Source organism: Lissotriton helveticus, chromosome 8, assembly GCF_964261635.1.
Source record: "Lissotriton helveticus chromosome 8, aLisHel1.1, whole genome shotgun sequence".
In the NCBI taxonomy this organism is placed as follows: Eukaryota; Metazoa; Chordata; class Amphibia; order Caudata; family Salamandridae; genus Lissotriton; species Lissotriton helveticus.
In genome coordinates, this window is record NC_136069.1 from 188,563,299 (window position 1) to 188,586,267 (window position 22,969).

The 22,969-nt window shown below is 40.1% G+C and overlaps 1 protein-coding gene across 4 annotated transcripts in view; it reads right to left on the reverse strand.

Annotated features, from left to right (window-relative positions):
* Positions 1-985: 985 nt before the first annotated feature.
* The window catches only part of SIM2 (SIM bHLH transcription factor 2), a 453,956-nt gene continuing 431,972 nt past the window's right edge, over positions 986-22,969 (reverse strand). For all 4 annotated transcript variants that reach the window (XM_078655937.1, XM_078655940.1, XM_078655939.1 and 1 more), the window contains 4 exons: positions 21,351-21,498; positions 19,587-19,752; positions 15,623-16,031; positions 986-3,597 (listed from right to left, as the gene is read on the reverse strand). In XM_078655937.1, the coding sequence (XP_078512063.1) occupies positions 2,879-3,597; positions 15,623-16,031; positions 19,587-19,752; positions 21,351-21,498 (1,442 nt within the window). In that variant the 3' untranslated portion in view covers positions 986-2,878. The remainder of the gene's footprint in view (positions 3,598-15,622; positions 16,032-19,586; positions 19,753-21,350; positions 21,499-22,969) is intronic.

The window sequence follows — 22,969 nt, forward strand, 5'->3', positions numbered from 1 at the left end:
AACCTGAATCTCAGATTTTGGCATGCAACAGCAAGATTTTCGCCTCTCTTGTGTCTACTCCACAGGTGTAAGAGCGATAGTCAAATGTGTACTAGTCTGATGTATCCACTTTACTTTAATGGGAGAGTGGAACAAGATGAATGACTGAGACCACAAAGAGATGTAAAGCCCATCTTTGTGGTGCTGTAGATCATTGGTATAGACCAATAGTAACCTGTTGTCTTGGTTGCGGCTCCAATGCTTGTAGGATCTTGCCAGTACCTGGATGACCTTTCTGCACCTCTGTCAGCTTATTTATTTATCCCACATGGTTTCCATGTACATATCAAGACACAGAAGGGTGGTTCAAGAAAATTCACAAGTACTGCTAATTTATGTGAGACATCTGGAATCCAATAATACTTTTGCATAGGAGGGGTTACTATTAGCACACATTAGCCCTCAATATGAGTCAGACGGAGCAAAATTACCTCAAGGATTTTCCTACACCTTATTCCAAGTGGGGCAATTTTTCCGAACCCTGTTTTCCGGGAGAAACTTGACCTGATTTTCCCATAAGATAATTCTGCACAGTAAAATCTCATGAGGCATTGGCTACAACCGCAACCAAGCCTCCTTCCTAACAGGCTCCTCTGCCAGACCACCTTCCCCTTCCCTCCCAAACTCCCCTGCCCTCTTCCCTTACATCCTAGCCAGAGGTGTTCAGAACTCGTGGTAAATGTGTGCAATAAACCCACAGATTTGAGTTCCGTGTTATTTACAACTGGAAAAATCATTCCTACATTGTAATTCCCCATTTGATTGGCTTTAACTTGTAACTGCTTGGGACTGGAGTGGATTTTGCTCTCTAAAAATGGTAAAATTATCTGAAATCGTACAGTTGTCCCCAGAACCATGCAACTCAGAATGAAGGCCATTAGGTGCTGCTTTAAATTAACCTCTTATGTAACAGTAAATATCCGTTTAACTTTGGGTAACTTTAGAACAGCAAAAACGTTTATTTAACAATGATTAATGAGCACAAATAAAAACCCAAGCCAATAAAAGGGGACGACCATTGTACAAAACTTGAAAATAAATTGATGCTTCTTACTGTAACAGCAGTCCCAGGTCAACCGCTAAGTCCACTGTCGTAAAAAATTATGAAAGGTTTGAAATCCAACTGCAATTGCTTTTCTGTGTGTTTCGTCTGTCTTATTTTAGCCACCTAAAACCCCTTGAGATGCATAACAACATATGGAGGTTGGAAAATTTGATTTTTGTGTCTGGACTACAAGGCTGAGGTGGCCCATTCAATGAATAATGTGTGCAATACTTTAGACTTGTTCTCTTAAACGATGCGTTGCAGGGGTATATATATGGTATGATGTACATTGCAGGGTCTGCTGCTGCATAAACTTTGGAGAAAATAGTCAATGAGAAATGGCTGAGTTATGGCGAGTAGTCAACGCCTTGGTGCTCTTATACCAAAACAAAATGGCCGCCTTTACGACCACTGACTGATTACTTTCCCTAAAGCATGCACAGTTCATATCGGTAATTGTAAGAAACTATCCCATTCAAATATTGAATTTAAGTATTACATTTACATCAAAGGGGTTGCAACGCCTGTATTTGTTTACCTGTAGTTTTCAAGGAAACGTTGAAGAAATGGATTTCTTGTACTTTCTAAATGCTGCACCATGGCTTTAGAAGCTTGGGAAATGCAGCAATCCCAAAGATATCTGAACTTAAATGGAGGTCTCTAACCTTAGTAGTTATAGACCAAGGACTATGATGGGTTGTTATATAAAAATAATCTCTGTTGATATACAGTGAAGATTAATCTGGTCCTACTGAAATACCTCAAATCAAGTAGTTGAACCATCCCATGGTTATGAAGCTTGCTAAATGACCACTAATGCTACCTCTGTTTTACTGATGGATTTAGACACGGGTTTACTTCATAATACCCTTTCATGACTCACCTTCTAGAAGGTATCTTTCCAAATGTTTTGTGTTCCTCCACTGTGAAGTCCAACCTGGTTAGGGCAGTAGTTTTTGGGCAAAGCAGCTGGATGTACCTAATTTGCAAAACAGGCTTGTGGTGGCTCTTTTCCATACTAAAAGCTGCATGGGGTCTCAGCAATTGCAATGTGGTTGACCAAGAATTCCGCCTGTGCAGTGTGATTAGAAAGGAAGGCACCTGCTTCCAGCAAGACAAACTAAAAGGTGAATTTACAACATACACCTAGTTGTTAGGAGAGGGTGCTCTGTGAATGTGGTTTAACCAATTTGGTGCTTAGATGAGCTATTTTATTTTGAACACCAGATTTCTGGTTGAGTGGTCACTAAGTGCTGGTGAAGGATGGTTACCCCGGGTTTGCTGCACCATACGCCCTTAGCATTTCGACCATACTTTCTCTGGTGTTGGTGCCTTTGGAGGCCACTTAGTATTCGATTCTAACAGAACCATCTCTAATCACTAAAACAACTTTCACAACCATATTTCAGATCATTTTCAAATTATGGCTTTTCTTGGGTTTCTGGGGATAAAATATCAAAACAGGCTATACATTGTTATCAAAGAAATGGCCGAATCTGTGATTTTGCACATGAACTACGAGTTTTGCAATCTTTGTGTAAAATGGTAGACGCTTAATCTGTAATTCTGTATGGCTTCTCTGTGAAATGGTCAGCTTCAGAGTTCCATCTATGACTGTGTTCTCATAGTTTTCCCAAAGTGTTTGCTCTTAAACTTAATGTTGCACATGGCTGACCACAACGCATGCACGTGTCTCCCTTATCAAGTTTCTTCACTGGCCAAATGGTGGCTTGCTGGCATATACTGTGTAAATCATTCCAGTTTCCTTATTGTATTAGCTGGGAAATGTATCTGTCACCTGCCATTGGTAATTATTACGGATGTCCCGATATAGTGGGGCAATGCTGGCTCCCTGTGGGCATTGGGTGGGGAAAGCGATGCCGGGCTTTGGTTCTTGTAGATATAGGTGTTCACCTCCTCAGACCCATAGCCATAGTTTTCTGGCACGTGTCCAGTTGCCGTGCACGATGAGGTCTGGAAGGTACTATGCTTGGCTAGAATATTATGGTAAGTGAGAGGTACAAATGGGATTTGCCCTGCAGGTCTAACATCCATAAAGTGCTCATTTCCAGAGTCAAAATGCACCAGCTTGGGGGTGCCCCTGCTCAAGGAGTCTGGTTCGTTCCCACCAAGGTGGTGATGGTTAGCATGCCCGTATCTTGTGTCCTTCATGCAAATTCTTCGTGTTTGTTCATACACCACTGGAACAGGAAGGAGGTGGCTTAAAGGGCCAATGTTTTTTGGCTGGAAACAATCTGATTTTGGCAGCACGGAGTGAGTGAGGGGGGTTGAAAAAGGTTTATCATGAGGACTCATCTTGCCATGCATGCTTCTGGTGAAATCCAGTTTGCTTTCCTCTTTAATTGGATGATGTGGTGCCTGCGGCCTGATTTCCATCTTACTGGGCTTCATGATGCTTGAGCTGTACCCATCCTCCCGGTACCCGCTGTGGGGGCGCGATGCTGAGCAGCTGCTGAAGCTTTCAGATGTGCTGTCATCACTGAATCTTCTAGCTGGCATTGGTATAGTTAAAAGAAAGACAGATAGCATTACTCACTAAAGGGTCACGCTTTGCACACTTTTTTTTTTTTTACAAACTTTAGCAATAAATATTACCATCAGAAAAAACAAAACAAATTGCAAAAGCCCAAGATTTTCAGCAATACAATTCATAAACAGGAATGGTTTATTTGCATAACAATAATTTTTGTAAAACATTTGAATTAAACGGGTCACAATTAATCTGACTTCCAATGGATATTCTAATCTTAAAAAAGATAAAAATGTCTCGAAGACAAGGGGGTGTGTTAAGGAAGAGAAAATTAAAAGAACAATTTTAGATTTTTCTCTTTAAATGAAAAGAGAGGTGGTTTCGCAAGTATTTGGAATGGAAGTGATTTATCTATAGATTGTTGCCAAAATGACAGTAATACCTTTAATTTTCATGTCTCTTCCAAATAACAACTATTTTCAGCATTCAGTAGGTCTATATGTGAGGTCATTATCGGGAAAGAAAAACAGTTTTGTACCCTATGAATTAGATCTATATTTTAAATACTGGCGACTTTTGACATCTCCTCTTACAACATGGGATATACCAATTGCAGTATGTGTCGTAAATAACATATACAACTCTTTTTCATTGATCACAACTATGATTATCAATAAATATTAAACTTCCCTCCATTCAAGACAATAGATACTAAATTAGAGTGAATAGAACTTCTTCTTAATAGAATATGTCCTTTAACATATTCAGCATGAGTGCATCTATTTTGGGATTCCGTCGCCATGAGCAGAGGAAAGTTCAACTGTAATAGGATAATTTAAAGATCCGGTTGCTATTGATGGAGTTGGGGAGTTGGCCTGTAGAGTTATATAAATGTGTGTATATATATAATTATCTATGTGTTTCCTATATAATCTCTTAAAAGTGGCTTCCATTGAACCCTTTACCTCAAGGGGGTGGAGCGCTCAAATGGAGGAGCGCGCCAGTCAATCACATAGTCAATCCACAAATAAATCTGACCAGCGCTCACTCTGGATAGCTCCCATTCCAAGTGTAGTTTATTCGGTACACTTGGAGTCTCAACTGCCCGAGGGAAAGATGTTCATATTTGTTTGTGGTCCAAGATTGTGCCCATTAATACTATTAGTAATGGGTAGATGGAGAAATAGGAAGGAGTGTGAGTCACTTCTGGTTTAGATATTTTTAGGTTACATTTCTGTAAGTTATGAAAAGACAGTAGAAAAATGGTCCCTCTTCTTTCCTCTTTACAGCTTGAATGCAACACCACAGGAAGCAAGCCCAGGTTCTCTCAATAAAAAAAAAATGTATGCTAAGAGATGGCTGTCATATTGACCACTCCAACATTATAATGTACAGTTGAATGTGATTCTGTTTCCGATTCACTAGATGTGAAAGATTCAGTATAAAGATATAAAAATTCCCAATCAGCTTTGCGGAGGTTTGGAAACAATCCCATGGTCAGGTCACCAGATGTGGGAACTCAGAAGAGGCCTACAATACTTTGTATGTGGAGGAGATAGAGAACAGGACAATGGAAACTACAAGCACTATGGACGAATGCTTCCCGGGGATGAAGTATGCTGCACCAGACACTATAGGGATGGCCATATCAAACAGCCTTTCCGGGACCATTTAGGCAGAGCAGTAAAGACCTAACACATGGGTACGAAGATGTCTAACAACAGCTGTGAGAGATGTCTAACAACAGCTGTTGTCATAACTCCTTTGTTTCTGCAACAGTTCATCACAAGCCAAACATCCCTGCACCTGAATAATTTTCCTCTCTCATCAGTTCCCGTACTTCCTTTATTTTATTGCTGCTTGCTTTCCATACTAACGGCCTCGTTTAGAGATTGGCAGACGGGTTATACTCCTTCAGGGCGAGGGAGCAGAATACGCTATTGCCTAGACGGAGTACCTGTCTGTCAAATTTAGAGATGTCCGCCGGCCCTGTGGCCTCAGTTTAAATGACTCATGCTAATATGAACATCTGCTTTGGGTTGCTGTGTTCTTTCTCTCGTTTCAGGAGGCAAGCTGTAGTAGTTTGAGCTAATTAAAATGTTATAAATGATTTGGTTTCTGTGAAAATTAGTTATGTTTGTGCATTCCATTGAGGTGTGAATAGTGAATTTCCAAACCCCTGCCTGGGACAAACTGACTGCGATGTATCACCCTGTTACTAGATATCTCTTGAAGGTCGTGCAGCTGAAACCTTCCATTGTGGGATGGATGAGAACAAGGGTGAAGCTATTTTATGGAGAAATGCTGGATCTTGATCGGTCCCCTCTACCTGAGAACCATAGGGAGTATTACATCTTGCCAATAATTTTAAGTTTCAATTTCGCATTGTTGAGCAAGTTCAGATGTCCATTTTGACTTTCTTGAGACTAGATGTCTTACTTTGCTCCTACTCAAATAGTTAGGTTCCTGGGAAAATTCGTTCTCACTTTACTGAATCTTCATTTGATACTGCTTTTTAGAGCCTTTACTTGCTGACACCTTCTGCTTGACTTCTCCTACTTATTTCCTGATTTATATTTAGCTTAGAATGTTAGATAAGTTCCCTTCGGGAGTAACTGAAACCTACTTGATTTGCTTATGACAACTTTAGTTTGTCGTTGTATTTGCTAGGCTGTACTCCCTGCAGAAGTGCTCTCAGCGGCTTGATACACTCACAGGTGATTAGCCATGCTATACAAATCCAGATTGATTGACTTATTGAAGTGCTTTGAATTATACTGATCAACACATATATATGATGATTAATTTATGACTACCTTTGAAAGATTTGAATTTGTAACTTTACTACTCTGTTAATATACCCTCATGGTTTGCAAATCTACTACTCTCTGTCATCCTCATGAGGCCTAATATGCTACACTGTCATTTATGTATTGCTGATTTGTGTTGGGTCTCACAACCTCAGGTGCTCACAAGAATGGTGTTGTTCCTAAAGCTCCAGCTGGTTCCTTTTGTGGTTGTGCTCTATTGAATGTCTGTGGCCTGGGAGAGGGACTAATAGGAAATGTTTCTGAGACTCTATTTACTTCCAGAGAGCCAGAAACGGGTTTAAGCATTTACACATGTGCTTTTAGGACATAATTAATCTCAAAATTGCTCAAGGATATCTTTCCGTTTACTAAATGCTTGAATTACTTTTCGGTCCACTGCTGATGGCTTTTATTCATATCCAGCAGGGCAGGGTGGAAGGGAGGGCCAAGCAAGGACAGGGGAAGAGAGTGGGGTTATGGGCAAGCAACAATGACAGGGAGGGGTGAGAGGAAAGAAGCATTATTACCTCAATCACTATGTGAGCAGAGGATTGATACTAATCAAGTTGTCTGTGCTTGGTCCATACACCACAGAAAGAAAAGGAAGTGACACCCGGCACACACTTGCTAACTAGGAGGAAGCAAAGAAGAGTGACAGTAATGCCAGTGAATTGTAAGCAATGGGTGCGCTCAAAGCCCTTTATAGGAATCAATACCCTTCCCAGTAGACAGCATATGAGCTGTCGGCAGCTAGACCTAACAATGAGAAAATGGTGAAGTAATCCCGCTTCAAAATATGCTGTACTAGACCACCTAAATTGCCTTTTTTTGCAACGTAATTAGGTAAACCTTGCCACATAATTTGGTCTCCTTGGCCCCAGAATTCCAGTTACCCTAGCCATAGTGCACTTTACAGACTAGTGAAATGGAAAATAACATTTTGTTGATGACTTTCTGGCTTACATCTTGCGGGTTAAACAGCCAATAGGGTGAGACAGCAGAGACAGCCTTTCCAATACGAAAAGGAACATCTCACTGGTAATGGGCTAACAGCATGCTTTCAGAGCTCCTGCCTGGGACCTTGTCCTTAAGGTGCTGGCTCGACAGGGCTGCCAGGGGTCATTTTATTCATCTCAGACAGAAATGTCTTAAAGTATTTTTTGGAAGAAGACAGAGCAGCCACCTGTCTTAGATCATGTGGCCGTGAGTTTCAAAGGATGGTGGCCTACAGAGAGAAGTTTCTGCCTCCCAGCCCTTGGAGTGTGATATGGGAATTGGCTATAATGTGCTGTTCCTCGCTTCTTGGCACTCTTATTGGCTGGTATGGGAGAATTGTCCCCCAGGTAACTGAGTGACCTCAGCATGATCCCAGTTGCCGGAATGGCCTGTGTGCACTGCCTAATTTATTTAACCTCATATGTAAACAATTAGACACAACATTATATATTCTTTTTAGAGATGTGTTCAACAGAGATATGTTCAACATCAAAATCAGTTTCCAAACCATACATTTGCTGAATAAATGTGTGCATGTGTGTATCTCAACATCATAATAAACTATTTATGACAGAATCAAAAAAGTAAAATTAGACAGTATTCATAACATAAAATATAGCTTTTTGAAAAACACTGTTAATATCTTTATCTGTGTCATCCACAAGAGAAATTGATTAGTGCCCTATGCATTTCGGGACCCACAGTCCCTTCGAAGAAATGCGGACCAGAGTTCCTCAAGAGTAATCCGACCTGATCAGTCTTGCTGATCTTGTAGTAGAAAACAAATCCAAATTTCGATCGAACAACTCTACTGTGAAGGATCTTTCACAGTGGAGCCGTTCGATAAAAATGTGGATTTTGTAGCTGAGCACGAGTACACAGACATTACCAGAATGACGTTTTCTTCGGGAAGTCGAGAGTGTTTTCTACTACAAGATTGGCAAGACTGAGCAGGTTGGATTACTCTTGTGGAACTCTGGTCCACGTTTCTTCTTGGTCCCTGAAGAAGGAACTGTGGGTCCCGAAATGCATAGGGCACCGATCAATTTCTCTTGTGGTTCACACAGATGAAGATATTAACAGTGTTTTTCAACAAGCTATATGGTATGTAATGAACACTGTCTAATTTTATTATTTTGATTCTGTCATAATAGTTTATTATGATGTTGAGATACACACATGTACAAATGTATTAAACACATTTTTGGTTTGAAAACTGATTTAGATGTTGAACATATCTCTGCTGAACACATGTTATGTATACAACCATACACGCGCTCACACTCGTGCCTTCATTCCAATGTCTCGCGCACACATTACACCATTCTAACATCTGTTCACTGTGCGCAACCCGCGCGTGTATGTATTTCCCTTTGAATAATTCACGTGATATGTTATGAATTAAATAAGTATGTCTCGCTACTGATTACTGTTTGTATTGAATACATTGGATGTATAAACTGTCACCGGGGTTCAGTTACTGTCAACGACTGGAGCCTCCGGATGTATGCGAAGAGTGCTTCTTCATTTACGAATAAACTCGATTTAAATATAATAAATCTTGTGGATTAATACATAACAATTTGGCGACGATGGACGGAGCATCTTAAACCCCTTAAGAAGAAGCATTTCTGAGCAGTTTACGATCGAATTTGGATTTTATAATTACTTCCACTTTACATGATCATTGGAACACCTCCTTGATAACAACGGAAACGATTCCTGATATCTACAATGGAAGCAACTACATTCAACCCCAGATCTGGAATACCTTTTCGTTTCTTCTCACGCGTAGCAGAGCGTCTGTGTAGCGGCTTTCCCCTTGCGCCGATGAAAGTCTTCATCCGCCCTACGTCTGAATAAACTCAGGCGGAAGCGAAAACTACACTTCCTGCTGGGACGCTACTCCTCGACTAATTAACGAAAACTAAAGAGGTGACTTCATTTTCACCATCGGCACCCGTTTCAACGGTAATTCCCCAGTTACAGACAAAGAGGCTGAAATCCAGTTTAAACATGACACGAATGAAAAACTACATCAACTGAAACAGGAAAACGCTCACTTTCTAAGATCGTTGGACTGACTCCTCTACTAACAAGTAACTCTTATTATTTATTTTTGTTTTTAATAAAAAAAACAAATATTAATTCATTTAATTAAAAAAAAAAAAAAGAAAAAGATATTTTATAAATACTTTACATAACTTGAATTTATCTTCCACCATTATGTGTGCTCAGGGTTACACCCTTTCACCACCACAAAGTTATTGGACAGCTGGTAGCTCTCCTTGTATGCCCTGCATCGAATGGAAAGCTTATTTTTTTAATTATATTGAGACATTAGATACCAATGGAAAAATGAAAGCTCCAGAAAAGAAAGGCATTTTCTTACACTGTTTGGGACCAGAAGGATTAAAAGCCTTCAATCAATTACCTACCTCACAAGCAAGTGGTGATATGAATGTTTTTGATAAAGCTATATATGACTTTGATAAATACTGCTCCCCTAAAGTATGCATAGGAATTTCGAGGTATAAATTCTTTCAGAGAAAACAGTTAAAAGAAGAATCTGTTGATAATTTTGTTTCCTCTCTTAAAACATTAGCATTAGATTGCAAATTTGGTAATTTACAAGAAGATCTCATCAGAGATCAAGTTGTTATGCATTCCAGTAATGACACAATACAAGAAAGACTGTGGATAAACGGTGATGAAAATTTAGATTTTATAATATCCATTGTTAGGAAAGCTGAACTTTCTTGTAGGAGTGCACAACAGGTTAAATATAAAGATGTTTCCATTAGTAGAGAAATTGTTTCCAAGATAAATCATAAATATGATAATAAAAATAAGGATTTCTCTAAAAAGAAACAAACATTTCCCTCCAAAGGAAATTCTGAAGATTTTAAAAATAACTTAAAATGTTTTAGATGCAACAGCAAATCACATTTAGCTAATAACAAAAATTGTCCAGGCTTAAAACAAAAATGTACAAACTGTGGTTTAATGGGGCACTTTACCTCTGCATGCAGAAGGAACAAAGCCAACCAAAAAGTAAAATGTATTGAATTGAGTGACAATAGTGATGATGAAAATTTTACAAATGATTCCAACAACTGTTCTTATGTACTAAACATAAAGGAGTCCACAATATTGAATGTAAGTGACACAACTATTAAGAAAAAAACGTTATGTGATATGATTATTGGAGGGGTAAAAATCAACATGTATGCCGATTCTGGTTCACCCTATTCTATAGTATGTGAATCTGTTTGGAAAAAACTATTTGTACCAAGATTAAGTAATCACTTAGAGAAAAGTGACATCAATCCTGAAGGATATTCTGGAGGAAGAATAGACATCTTAGGTTTCAGAACCTTGGTATTCAGATTTAAGAATAGGAAATGTATTGCAAGGTTATATGTTTCAAAAAAGGGTCCTTCAGTACTTAGCTGGTGTGACTGTGGTAAACTCGACATTGTACTTGATCCTAATAGCTCCAACCCTGTCATGTTGATTGATGAACAGAATGGAATATCTTCCTTGATGTTGAATAAGTTTCCAAAAGTTTTTTCAAAAGACATTGGAAAATTAACTAACTTTAAACATGAAATCCGTTTAAAAAGAAATGCTTGTCCAAAAATACACAAGGCCAGGAATATTCCTTTTGCCGTTAGGGATGAAGTTAAAAGTGAATTAGACATTCTAGTCAAAGCAGGCATAATAGAAAAGATAGAATCATCTGAATGGGTTTCGCCCATAGTTGTTGCCAGACGAACCAATGGCAAGGTAAGACTTTGCATTGACCTTCGCCACCTCAACAATAATATTATTATTGATCAATTTCCACTTCCCCGTATTTCAGAAATGCTGTCTGTTGTGGGAGGATCAAAGTTTTTTTCAACAATTGATTTATCAGCAGCGTATCATCAGATTGAGTTAAATGACAAAAGTAAAGACCTGACTGCATTTATTACACCTTTTGGATGCTTCAGATTCAACAGAATGCCATTTGGTTTAGCATCTGCAGCAGCAATATTTCAGAGAGTTATGCAAGACATTTTGAAGGATTGCAAGAATACCATCTGTTTTCAAGATGACATTTTGGTGTTCAATGATGACAAAGATAAACACTTTGCTGCTTTAGAAGAAGTCTTAAGTGCACTCAATACGCATGGTCTTACCATCAAGCATGAGAAATGTAAATTTGGCGTTCATTCTGTAAATTACTTGGGCCATGAACTATGTGAAGATGGTATCAAACCAAAATCTTCACTTTTAGAAGCTATTGAATCCGCTCCTCATCCTCAGTCGAAGGATGATGTAAGATCTTTTTTAGGCTTAGTTGAATTCTACGCCAGATATGTGCCTGAATTTTCATGTAGAACGTATAATATTAGACAGTTAATCAAAAACAGAGTTACTTTTGACTGGACAAATGAATGTGAAAAAGAGTTTTGTGATGTGAAAAATGCTATTTGTTCCGCGAATGCACTTTCCTGTTTTGATCCTTCTCTACAAAATATCATTACTACTGATGCCAGCTCGAAGGGTTTAGGTGCTGTGTTTACTCAAAAAACGGATAAAGGAAAAGAGGTTGTCATTGCACATGCTTCCAGAGCACTTACACCGGCTGAGGAAAAATATTCCACAATAGAAAGGGAAACATTAGCATGTATCTGGGCCTTGGAGCATTTCAGAGTTTTTGTTTGGGGTAAAGAATGTGTTCTAAGGAGTGATCACAAACCTTTGGTAAGACTTCTCACTACAGAAGGTATGTTGAGAGCCTCAGCTCGCATTGCACGCATGTCCATGCGTTTACAAAACTTCATTTATAATATACAATATGTACCTGGTAAAGAAAATGTTTCTGCAGATTTTTTGTCTAGAATGCCACTACCCATACAAGAAGATTTACATAATGAATGGGATGATTTCCAAATTGCTTTAATTCATGATGAAAGTCCCATTTCAATTGATCAAACTTTGTGGAAAAAGAAATTTGAAGACGATAGAGTTTTGAGAGATGTAGCTACTTACATTAACAATGATTGGCCTGATAAGAAGTGTTTAGATTCAGATTTAAAAAGCTTCTGGGAAGTAAGAACAGAACTTTCATGTTGTAAAGACATCATTAAAAGAGGGGAACGCATTGTTCCACCCATGGGTATAAGAAAAGATATAGTTTTACAAAGCCATGAAGGTCATAGTGGTATGGTCAGAACCAAACAACAAGTTAAAAATTTATTTTGGTGGCCAGGTATGGACATGTTCGTTGAACGATTGATCAGAAATTGTGTTGTATGCGCAAATTCTGATAAATCATTAGTGACTCTTAAACCAAATATGAGTACACACAACATTCCAGACAATCCATGGGAAACTATTGCTATAGATATCATGGGTCCCATTGGTCATGAATCCAAATACGTCATTGCAGCAATTGACATTTTCTCAAAATGGCCCATTATCAAGATTGTTCAGAAAATAGACACTGACTCTGTGTTAAGTTTCCTAGATAGAGTTTTTATTGAAGAAGGATTACCAATTAGAATTATTTCTGATAATGGTGTACAATTTTGTTCTAAAAAAGCCAATGATTATTTTGCCAGACTTGGGATTACTCATTCCACCACTTCCTTATATAATCCCAGTGGAAATGGTATAATAGAGAGATTCAATAGAGTCCTCAAGAGTGCCATACAATTTACCGATGGTGATGAAAAGAAATGGGAAATTGAAATATTTAAAAAAGTATGGATGTACAGAACAAATGTAAATACCATGACTGGGTATTCTCCTTTTGAAATTATGAGAGGAAGGATTCCTAGAACTATTGTGAGTCCATCATGGTTGATTAGTTCTACATCTTCAAAAGTTGATCTGAGTGTAGTTAAAGAAAATCTTATTCGCACTCATTGTACAAATAAGAAATACTTTGATGGAAAATTTGGTTCAAAAATAGACCCTACAGTAGAAATCGGTATGTTGGTAAAAGTAAAAAAAAACGTGGAAAGTCCAAAAAGGAGAGAGTTCATTCATGGGTCCTTTTGAGGTAATAGAAGTACTAAAGAATTCTGTGAGATTATCAGACAATAACGTTTGGAATCTCAGTAGAATTGCCATTCTCAAAGCTGATAAGGATATTTATCATAAGGAACCAAATTCTGAACATACTGATATGTCATTTTTAGATGGAGAATTAAATGAAGATAACGCAGGTGATAATACAACTAACACACCTTGTTGTTCAAATAGCAATCACACTGAACAAAATACAACCACAGAACCTTATTGTCAAAACAATGACATCAACAATCAAAAAGTTGATATCCAAAATGATGTATCTATATCCAAAAGAACAACTAAAAAACCCAAATGGTTGTCAGATTTTGTTGCTTACATATCTGGCAGGAATTGAATAATTTTTTTGTGATTTTTGTTTTTTTTTTCATTATTTTATAAGGGAGGAAGGTGTGTTATGTATACAACCATACACGCGCTCACACTCGTGCCTTCATTCCAATGTCTCGCGCACACATTACACCATTCTAACATCTGTTCACTGTGCGCAACCTGCGCGTGTATGTATTTCCCTTTGAATAATTCACGTGATATGTTATGAATTAAATAAGTATGTCTCGCTACTGATTACTGTTTGTATTGAATACATTGGATGTATAAACTGTCACCGGGGTTCAGTTACTGTCAACGACTGGAGCCTCCGGATGTATGCGAAGAGTGCTTCTTCATTTACGAATAAACTCGATTTAAATATAATAAATCTTGTGGATTAATACATAACAACACATCTCTGAAAAAGAATATATAATGTTGTGTCTAATTGTTTACATATGAGGTCAAATACATTAAGTAGTGCACACAGGCCATTCCAGCAACTGTTGTCCGGAATTTGCCTCTCACATATTAGAGTAGGGAAATAGGCAGTTCCTCAACCTGCATTGCACACACTCCGTGATTACACTAACTAAAGCAGCAGAGAAGGAAAGATTGGTGCGCTCCACCAATCATTCAAGAGGGGATTCTGCTCTTGAGCAGCAGTCATTGTAATGCACACCAAGGCTACTCCTTTGACCTGCAGTCAACCTCTCTGGTGTGTTCTGTACTTATTGCAAGCCCTAGTTCTGGAAAGAAGCGAGGGCAGAGTAGAGGCTGCTGTTGTAACCTAGACGGAAATTTACTGCTGCAGACATCATCCTTGTTTTATGTAAAAAGGGAGAGCAGGATTTGGCTTCCTCAGCTAGTGAAAGCGACTGCCAGGAGCGCCTCTAGTTTGTAGTTTCAGGGACATGTTGGTATCCAAAGAAAGCCAAGGTCCCCTCCTTTCCTCCGTAAAGAAAGAGATTGTGGGCTGCACGTCCCTTAGTGGCAAAAACAATAAGCTCACTTTTGGGTCTTTTTCGCTGTAGAAAGCCGTTTTGCATTCTGAGTGCCACTATGCGGGAATGCATAACATTAGGAGTCAGTTTTCCTGCTGGATGCAATTGCTTGGGTAAAGATTACTCCAAAGTGAATGAGCCGAAATTATGCCTGAGTAGCAGTACCATAGACTACCACAGGAGACAACAATGTGTTTATAGACGGAAACTAAATCAAGCTTGGAGATATGGTATCAATATAAGCAAGATGTTATTAGAGTAAATGAAATAACAAGGTGTTATGTCCAAAAATATTTTTTCAAAGAAAATATTCTACTCTAGGTGGGAAATGAAGTGTAATCAGTACATCCAAAAGGTCTTCTCAAAGGGCCAATTGAGCGCACTTTTGTGAAGAACTCAATTTGGTGATTCAGTCCACAGAGTGGTCATCCACTATCCTCTCATCCATTCATTCATTCATCCTTGGGTTATCTTTCTACATAATGTCACTTCACAGTCCCTGAGACTTACTTAGGGACCTAACAGGCCTGCCAACTCACACAGTGCCACTGTGTGTCACACGATTTTGGCTCCCTTCACACGGTCTCCTGGTGAGGAGTCAAAATCATACGGTGACAGGGAAAACAAGCTCATTTTCGGAGGCAGTAAGCAACTGATGTCCATGAAGAAGCGTGAAAACACTCAAAGACATCAGAAACGGCCTATATGACCCTTTGGTTTTTTTGGGGAGGGGATGAAGGCTTGGTGAGGGGCAGAGTGCCTCTTAGGTCGCTCTCGAGATGAGGCCCCTCCCCCTCCTCACTCTGTGAAATTAATTTGTGAGTTGGCAGGTATGACCTACCTTCATAGCTCTGCCCTGCATCGTTCCGTGCTGGATGCATCGCTTGCTCCTGAAGATGCTTGGATTGGTGTTGGCTGTTGGGCACCATGGAATTGGGGTAATGCCAGGGACACTCTCCACTTGTCTGCAGGGTGCTCAGGAAAAACCGAGCTACTTCACAAGGTGCTCCTTGAGCCTGTCCAAACCTTGAGGGTAGCATTTGCTTTTTGCCGCTGAGTGCATGGGAGTCCACGGGGAAATGTCCATAGTGGTAAGGGAACGGTAACCCGTACGAAGGGGTATACACCAGGTCGCTGTTCTCTGAGTGGAAGCTCTGTTCTTGGGTTGGGGTAGTGCTTGCTGTGGGGCTGGATCTCCAGTTTTCGGCCTGGCCACTTTCCAATTTGTCTCCGTGGAATGAGCTGTATTGCTGAATAAAAAATGGGAGAGTCAAATGTGGGAAGTATTTAGTCGAAAAGTTTTGAAAAGTGCATTTATCCGCTTTCAAAGGCAGTCAAAAAGCTAAAGTTGAGTAACAGACAATTAAGTAATCAACAGGAAACAGTGTTTGTACAATGACAGCAGTGATAACCTGAAGGCAAACGAATTGACACATTAAAAGACTTATCCTTTCTCGTGACCAGTCGGAATCATGCAATTTGCTGATGTCCTGTATTAGTTGCAATTCAACCAATCGGAATTGCCCCACAACACTCCAGAAAAAAACAGGGCCATGCGTTGCCACATGGGCAAGTCATAGTCCTGTAAACTAGAAAAAATGTTCATGGTGTGAGAGAGAAGATGTGGCCTCTGAGGGGGGTGGGGGCCCTGGACATGGGGGTGTTGCTTTGAGGTGTAGCTTCCATGGAGGGATATCGGACAGAAGGGGCCTAGAGAGGGTGGTAGCCACTCCTAACCTGGCCAAAAACACAGAAGGGTTTGAAGCTGCCTCCCGTGTATCACTTGGATGCTGTGAAATCAGAAATGGATGGCAAATATGGAAAGCCTCCACGAACGACTTGAAAACCCACTCAGAGTAGGGGTTTCCAGCTCACCTGGTGCTCGCCATCGACTCTTCACTGGGGGACTGAGTAAAGAGACCCAATATCATGTGACACAAGGTGTCACGGTGTGATTTTGCATGTGTGCTGTCAAAAGTTTTGGATGGGTATTGCATTTGTGATGTAAATCCAGATAAGATGACATATGTCAAGCACCCTTAAGCACTGCCTGGACAGGAGGAACAAAACAAATAGCCAGACAGGTTTACTTTTTTAACTTTAAATCACACCCAGCCAATCAGTTCAGGGGGATCGACTATTTTATTTTAGTCTTTTTATCTACTTTTTAGAAAAACATTTTTCCATTAAGTTTTTTGTATGTCATCAAAAAGAAACGGTTTTCAAACATTAAAGAATACATACAAACAGAAAATGTGCAATAAATATACAAGTGTTCAATATATACAAAATCAATACTGTAAGTTTGGAAAAACACCAACAACAATTTGATAAGATGCCTAACAAATGTTTTTCACTAGGAACCAGTCCTTTATATTGAGTACAAGAAGCCAGGCGGACAACACAGTTCGTAGGTACTGCCTGCCTGTCTTTCTGAGCCAGGGATTAGATAATTGATTCTGGGGTTGCACTCCTAGAGATGGAAAGTGTGGTAATGTTTTGATGGCCCTAGTTGCACCCTTCTTCTTTATCCTGGGCTTGGGGTCAACGCGTTTCGAACCACAATCTGCCATAGGCGAACAAGCGGAGCAGTTCACTTAACGAACAAGTCAAATTTGAACAGAACCGACGAACCGAAAAGTCGTTCTCAAGAACTGCGGACCGATGAACGGCCGGCTCTCCCTTACTTTATATGCTACGCCGCCCAAGTTTAAGAACCTGTATACTCACGAGTGGCTTACGAGTGCCACGTACAGTATTGGCTTCCTCCAGTCCGTGTCCTGAGGAGAACCCATAACTACATTGTGGTTCGAAACGCGTTGACCCCAAGCCTGGGATAAAGAAGAAGGGTGCAACTAGGGCCATCAAAACATTACCACACTTTCCATCCCTAGGAGTGCAACCCCAGAATCAATTATCTAATCCCTGGCTCAGTAAGACAGGCAGGCAGTACCTACGAACTCTGTTGTCCGCCTGGCTTCTTGTACTCAATATAAAGGACTGGTTCCTAGTGAAAAACATTTGTTAGGCATCTTACCAAATTGTTGTTGGTGTTTTTCTAAACTTACAGTATTGATTTTGTATACATTGAACACTTGTATATTTATTGCACATTTTCTGTTTGTACGTATTCTTTATTGTTTGATAACTGTTTCTTTTTGATGACATACAAAAAACTTAACGAAAAAATGTTTTTCTAAAAAATAGATAAAAAGACTAAAATAAAATAGTCAATCCCCCAGAACTGATTGGCTGGGTGTGATTTAAAGTGAAAAAAGTAAACCTGTCTGGCTATTTGTTTTGTTTATTATATTGGAGTGGTCTAAGCCAGTCAGAGATAGGACCCAAACCTCTCTGTCGCCCTGGACAGGAGGAAGGCAGTCCTTGATGCTGGCTAAAGCGCCTGTTGCCTAAATGTGGTTTCTCTTAAACAATGAACACTTTAACCCCCATGAACATACCAATACCAATACCACTGCCCTCTTAGACTTGATGGTTGTGACTATGTCAATAGTCCTTTGGCTTGAACCACACAAAATCTATTCACCACATTCCTTGCACCTGTTTGAGTAAAGTATCTGACCCTCTCGGCTTTCATCATAGTTATGGTTAGCAGCCGTTCCATAATAGTTGGGCAAACACATTATCTTGAAGATGATCAAATTGAATTCCATGAGAATCAGCCCTTTCTCAAGGATGAAATACATTTGTACTGAACTGAGCTACAATTTGATTTATCACTATTAAATAATGTAATCAAAGCTTGGGGAGCTCTAGTGGTCTAGTCTCAAGCCCTGTTGATTCATGCTAGCGTTTACTCATAACCTTAGGGTGGTCTGTAGAGACTCACTCTAAAAGGTTGTATAGCCAAATGGTGCAATTCCAGCCCCCCAATTGGGGGCCTGGAATTGCCCCCAATTGGGGGCAATGTGATCCTTCAACAGGTGTCACTAATTCTTCCGCTCTGTTTTAGCCTGTAAGATGGAAGCACATGTATGGTCAGATTCTCTACAAAATATGCGAATCGGCAACTAAATTTACATCTATGCTATAACATGCACATTTTTGCAAATTCTCTAACAATTCGAGTACGATTGAGATGAAACTGCAAAATTTGCTGCTATTCCTATGCATACATTTTCACACAAGCATAAATGCACGTGGTGTATATTTATGGATGTGTAAATGCTTTGCAAAAGTGCATTTAAACAGGCTAGCTTTTTTTTTCTCTTCTGACGGGCATAATTCCATCTTCTATACTCCCACTAATTCTGTGAGTGCCCCCCCCCCCCATTCCTTTCACAGAAAGGGATTTACTTCTCACAGTGACAAGATTAAAGCTCTGATTAAATCTAGGGTGCAATTGGGCGTTGCAAATGTTTGTATCAACAAATTCGCTAGTTTGGAGGTGTAACTTAGGCATTTTCACCAGGGACACCCATTCTCTACCTATGGGAGCAGATGTACTCCAGTGTAATATTACACCAAACTGATGTATGTGTACATAGGTTTACGGTTGCAAAAGACCAATTTACATTTACAAGTAACCATGTCAATAGTTATGCTGTAATACTTAGAGAACATTGCCTATTTCTTGGTTAATACATATGGCCTGTTGCTTGACTCAAGATCCATATTGCTCTTGAGAACAGTTAAAGCTGCTAATAATGTGCTATAAAACTGAAGCTAATTCTGAGCAAAGATTTTGAGTTCAGTTGATATCCTTGTCAATTGACTGCTCCCGCCACCTGCTGCATGCTGAATAATCCACTCCAGTCAATCATGAGGTGTAAGGCAACCATTACCTGCGGGTATGGCGTTGTCCTTGGCTTCGTTTTCCCTTTGCTGCTTTTGGGTTTCATTGGCTTTCGTGTTTCTTGTGAGGTAGGAAGTGAGGATCTGCATAAAAACTGACTCTTGGAGCCAGTGACCTGGTCCAGCGAGAGTTGAAGTTCCTTGTACTCAATATCTCTGTGAAGAGGAAGGACAACATGATGCACCATTTTTGGTCCTGCATAAGCCAAGATCTTTAAAAAAAAAAATACATGAGGTGCACATATAGTAGGGTTGTGACTGCCCTATTTCAGCCATTGGCTTCTTAAACTTAGGACTCTTTAGCCATTGTCTTGAGACATAGTCCATCACCTGGTCATCCAGGGAAAGTATTTTAGTCTCACTGTCTTTCTATTTGCTCTTTAGTTTGCCTTCACTGGGATGCATGATGGACCATTTTAAATCCAAAAATTATGGTCAATGACTAAACATTCAGTGAAAACCAGTCCTCTTCCCTACCACGTCAGGGTGATTAGACCAGCTGGGATGTAAACCTATAACTATGACGTCAAACACAGATCCCTGCAGTGGGCGCTTTAATCCACTGATGTGTTGCATTTGGCATGAGAAAACCTCCAAGAGCAAAAAAACTTATTTTTGAAGAAAAAGGTTTTAAAGCTTACAGAATACAGTACGTACATGGTTACGAAATAGAGCAGATTGCATCATGGGATGAAAGACAGCTTCTTGTGCATGGGCCATATGTATCAAGCTAATTAGCATTCGCAAAGGCCGAAATTCGCCGAATTTCGGCCATTGCGAATGCTAATTTGCTAAATGGTATGTATGTAACGTTTTTGCTACAAAATAAGGAATCGCAAAATTTGCTATTCCTTATTTTGCGATTGCACTTAAGGAATCGCAAATTTTGCGATTCCTTAAATGCAATGTATCAAAGAAAAAATATTTAAAAAATGCCGATAAGGATTCGCAAATTACCACCAACTTCTAGTTGGTGGTAAGTTGCGAATTCTTTAATAAAAGCTATTTTCAAAAAAACCAAAGGTGCCATATGGCGCTCATACATGCCCTTAGGGCATGTATGTGTGCCATATGCCCCCACATGTCATTTTCAGGGGTGCAGCAGGGTGTTCTTGAGACACCCCTGCACCCTTGAAAATATTCCTAATTTGCGATTAGCAAATTGCTAATCGCAAATTTCCCCTTCATTCCTATGGGCCTCCTGGCCCATAGAAATGAATGGGTAATTTGCGATTAGCAATTTGCTAATTGCAAATTAGGAATGTTAAGGAATCGCTATAAAAATGCGATTTTTTACATACATACTGTTTTGCGAATTCTAAATAGCGATTCCTTAAAAATCGCTATTTAGAATTCGCAAAACTGAACTATTATACATATGGCCCCATGTCTATTGTTGCGGGCCTCATAACTGCCATGTAACCTAGCTCATGCACAACAAATGCTCTGAACATTAAAACTATAAGTCCCAGAATGCACACTGTCGAGACAATAAACCGAGATTGGCAGAAGGTGTCACAGAATGACTCGTTTTCTAAATCTTAAAGAGACGGAGGTAGTCTGGCAGGTGCTGCTTTTGCGACGTTCATATGCCAGGTCGTCGCCATGTTTAAAGTTAAATTATCTTTAACTTTAAAGATATATGGGCGCTGTAGGAGAATTTCATAGTATGTGGTACATACAACACATGAATATGGTTCCACATTAACATCTATGGGAAAGCAATATGGCGCCGTCAGGTACGTCATACTTACGTCAGGACATAATTGACACTCACAATGCAGTGAGGCCTGGAGGAGCGGCTGTTGTGCACGATGGTGGCGTAGCTTTGCACCCACACCCAGCCGCCGTGCTTGGACAGCAGCCTGTAGTATTTGGTGGTGACTTGACCTTTCACCAACACTGGAAATAGAGTTTAAAATACACCGGAAATGGTTACTCTTCCAAGAGAAATACATTGTTTTCCAAAACACATATATAATTTTGATCTATATTATTTAATAATATACTTGTTGACAATACACATAAGACACATTGCACCTATAGGTATGCAATGAGACCATATTGTATCGCAATATTCAATTATATTTTACTTTCACGCTGTACCTTTCTGAAATTGTCATTTTTTAAATAAAAGTGGCTTCACCTGATTAAAATGCACAACCATTAACCTTTTCACTTCACTTCAAGCCATATACTCAACTAGATGATGCGTCATAATGACGGTTCCTATGAGCCACCTGTGTTTGAGGAGGAGACCACCTTAGAGTTAGTCTTTTTACCATTTAATAGAGTGAAGCACAGCTAAAACATTAAACCAAATCATCCTATTCCTCATGTCAATAAGGACTCGGGGTCCGATATAGTGTGCAGGGTTGTTAAGTGGTCTTCTGCCCCAGGATGGCTGATTTTCGGTCTCCCACCTTCGATGGTCCACCTACCGAGCTTGGAGTTCCCTTTACGGTGGAGACTACCATTGTTCCCCCATTGCATCCTTCAAATATCGGCGGGACCTCCTCTTAAGAGGTGGCAGATCAGCAGGCTACTACCAAGACACTGCTCTCCCACCACATGTGATGGAGGAGACTCTATGAAAAAACCCCTGTAGAAAGAACTGAAGGCATTCGTGCGCTTTGGGAAAAGCCAAAGTGTTTCGCCTAAGTGAGAGCTATTGGCTTTGCTGATGTCTTTTAGCCAAGTTGTACAGCGGCCTGGAGTAGAGTAGAGCGAAGTGGAATGGCATGGTGTGGTGTGGAGTAGCATAGAGTGGAGTGGTGTAGAGTTGCTTGGAGTGGAGTGGAATGGCGTAGAGTAGCACAAAGTGGGTTTGCATAGAGTAGAGTGGTGTGGTGTAGAGTGGCGTTGACTAGAGGGGCATACAGTGGAGTGGTGTGGAGTATAGTAGAATCACGTGGCGTAGAGTAGTGTGGAGTAGAGCAGCGTAGAGTAGAGTGGGATAGAGTAGAGTGGCATAGAGTACAGTGGCATTGTGTGGAGTGGCGTGGCATAGAATAGAGTGGTGTGGCATTGGGGAGAGAAGCATGGAGGGGCATAGAGTGGAGTGGCATGGAGTACACATGCCACTCCATGCCTGGTGTGTCAAAGTGCACTGGCATATACTAGAGTGGTGCACAGCGCAGTGGCATGGAGTGCAGTGACATAGAGTAGAGTGGTGCAAAGTGGAGTAGATTGGCATAGAGTGCAGTGATTTAGAGTGGTGCACAATATGGTGATGCAGAGTACAGTGGCCTAGAGTGAAGTCATGCTTTGTGCAGTAGCATAGAGTAGAGTGGTGAAGAGTGGAGTAGAGAGCAGTGATGTAGAGTACAGTGGTGCGGAGTACAGTGGCACATAGTGGTGTAAAGTAGAGTGA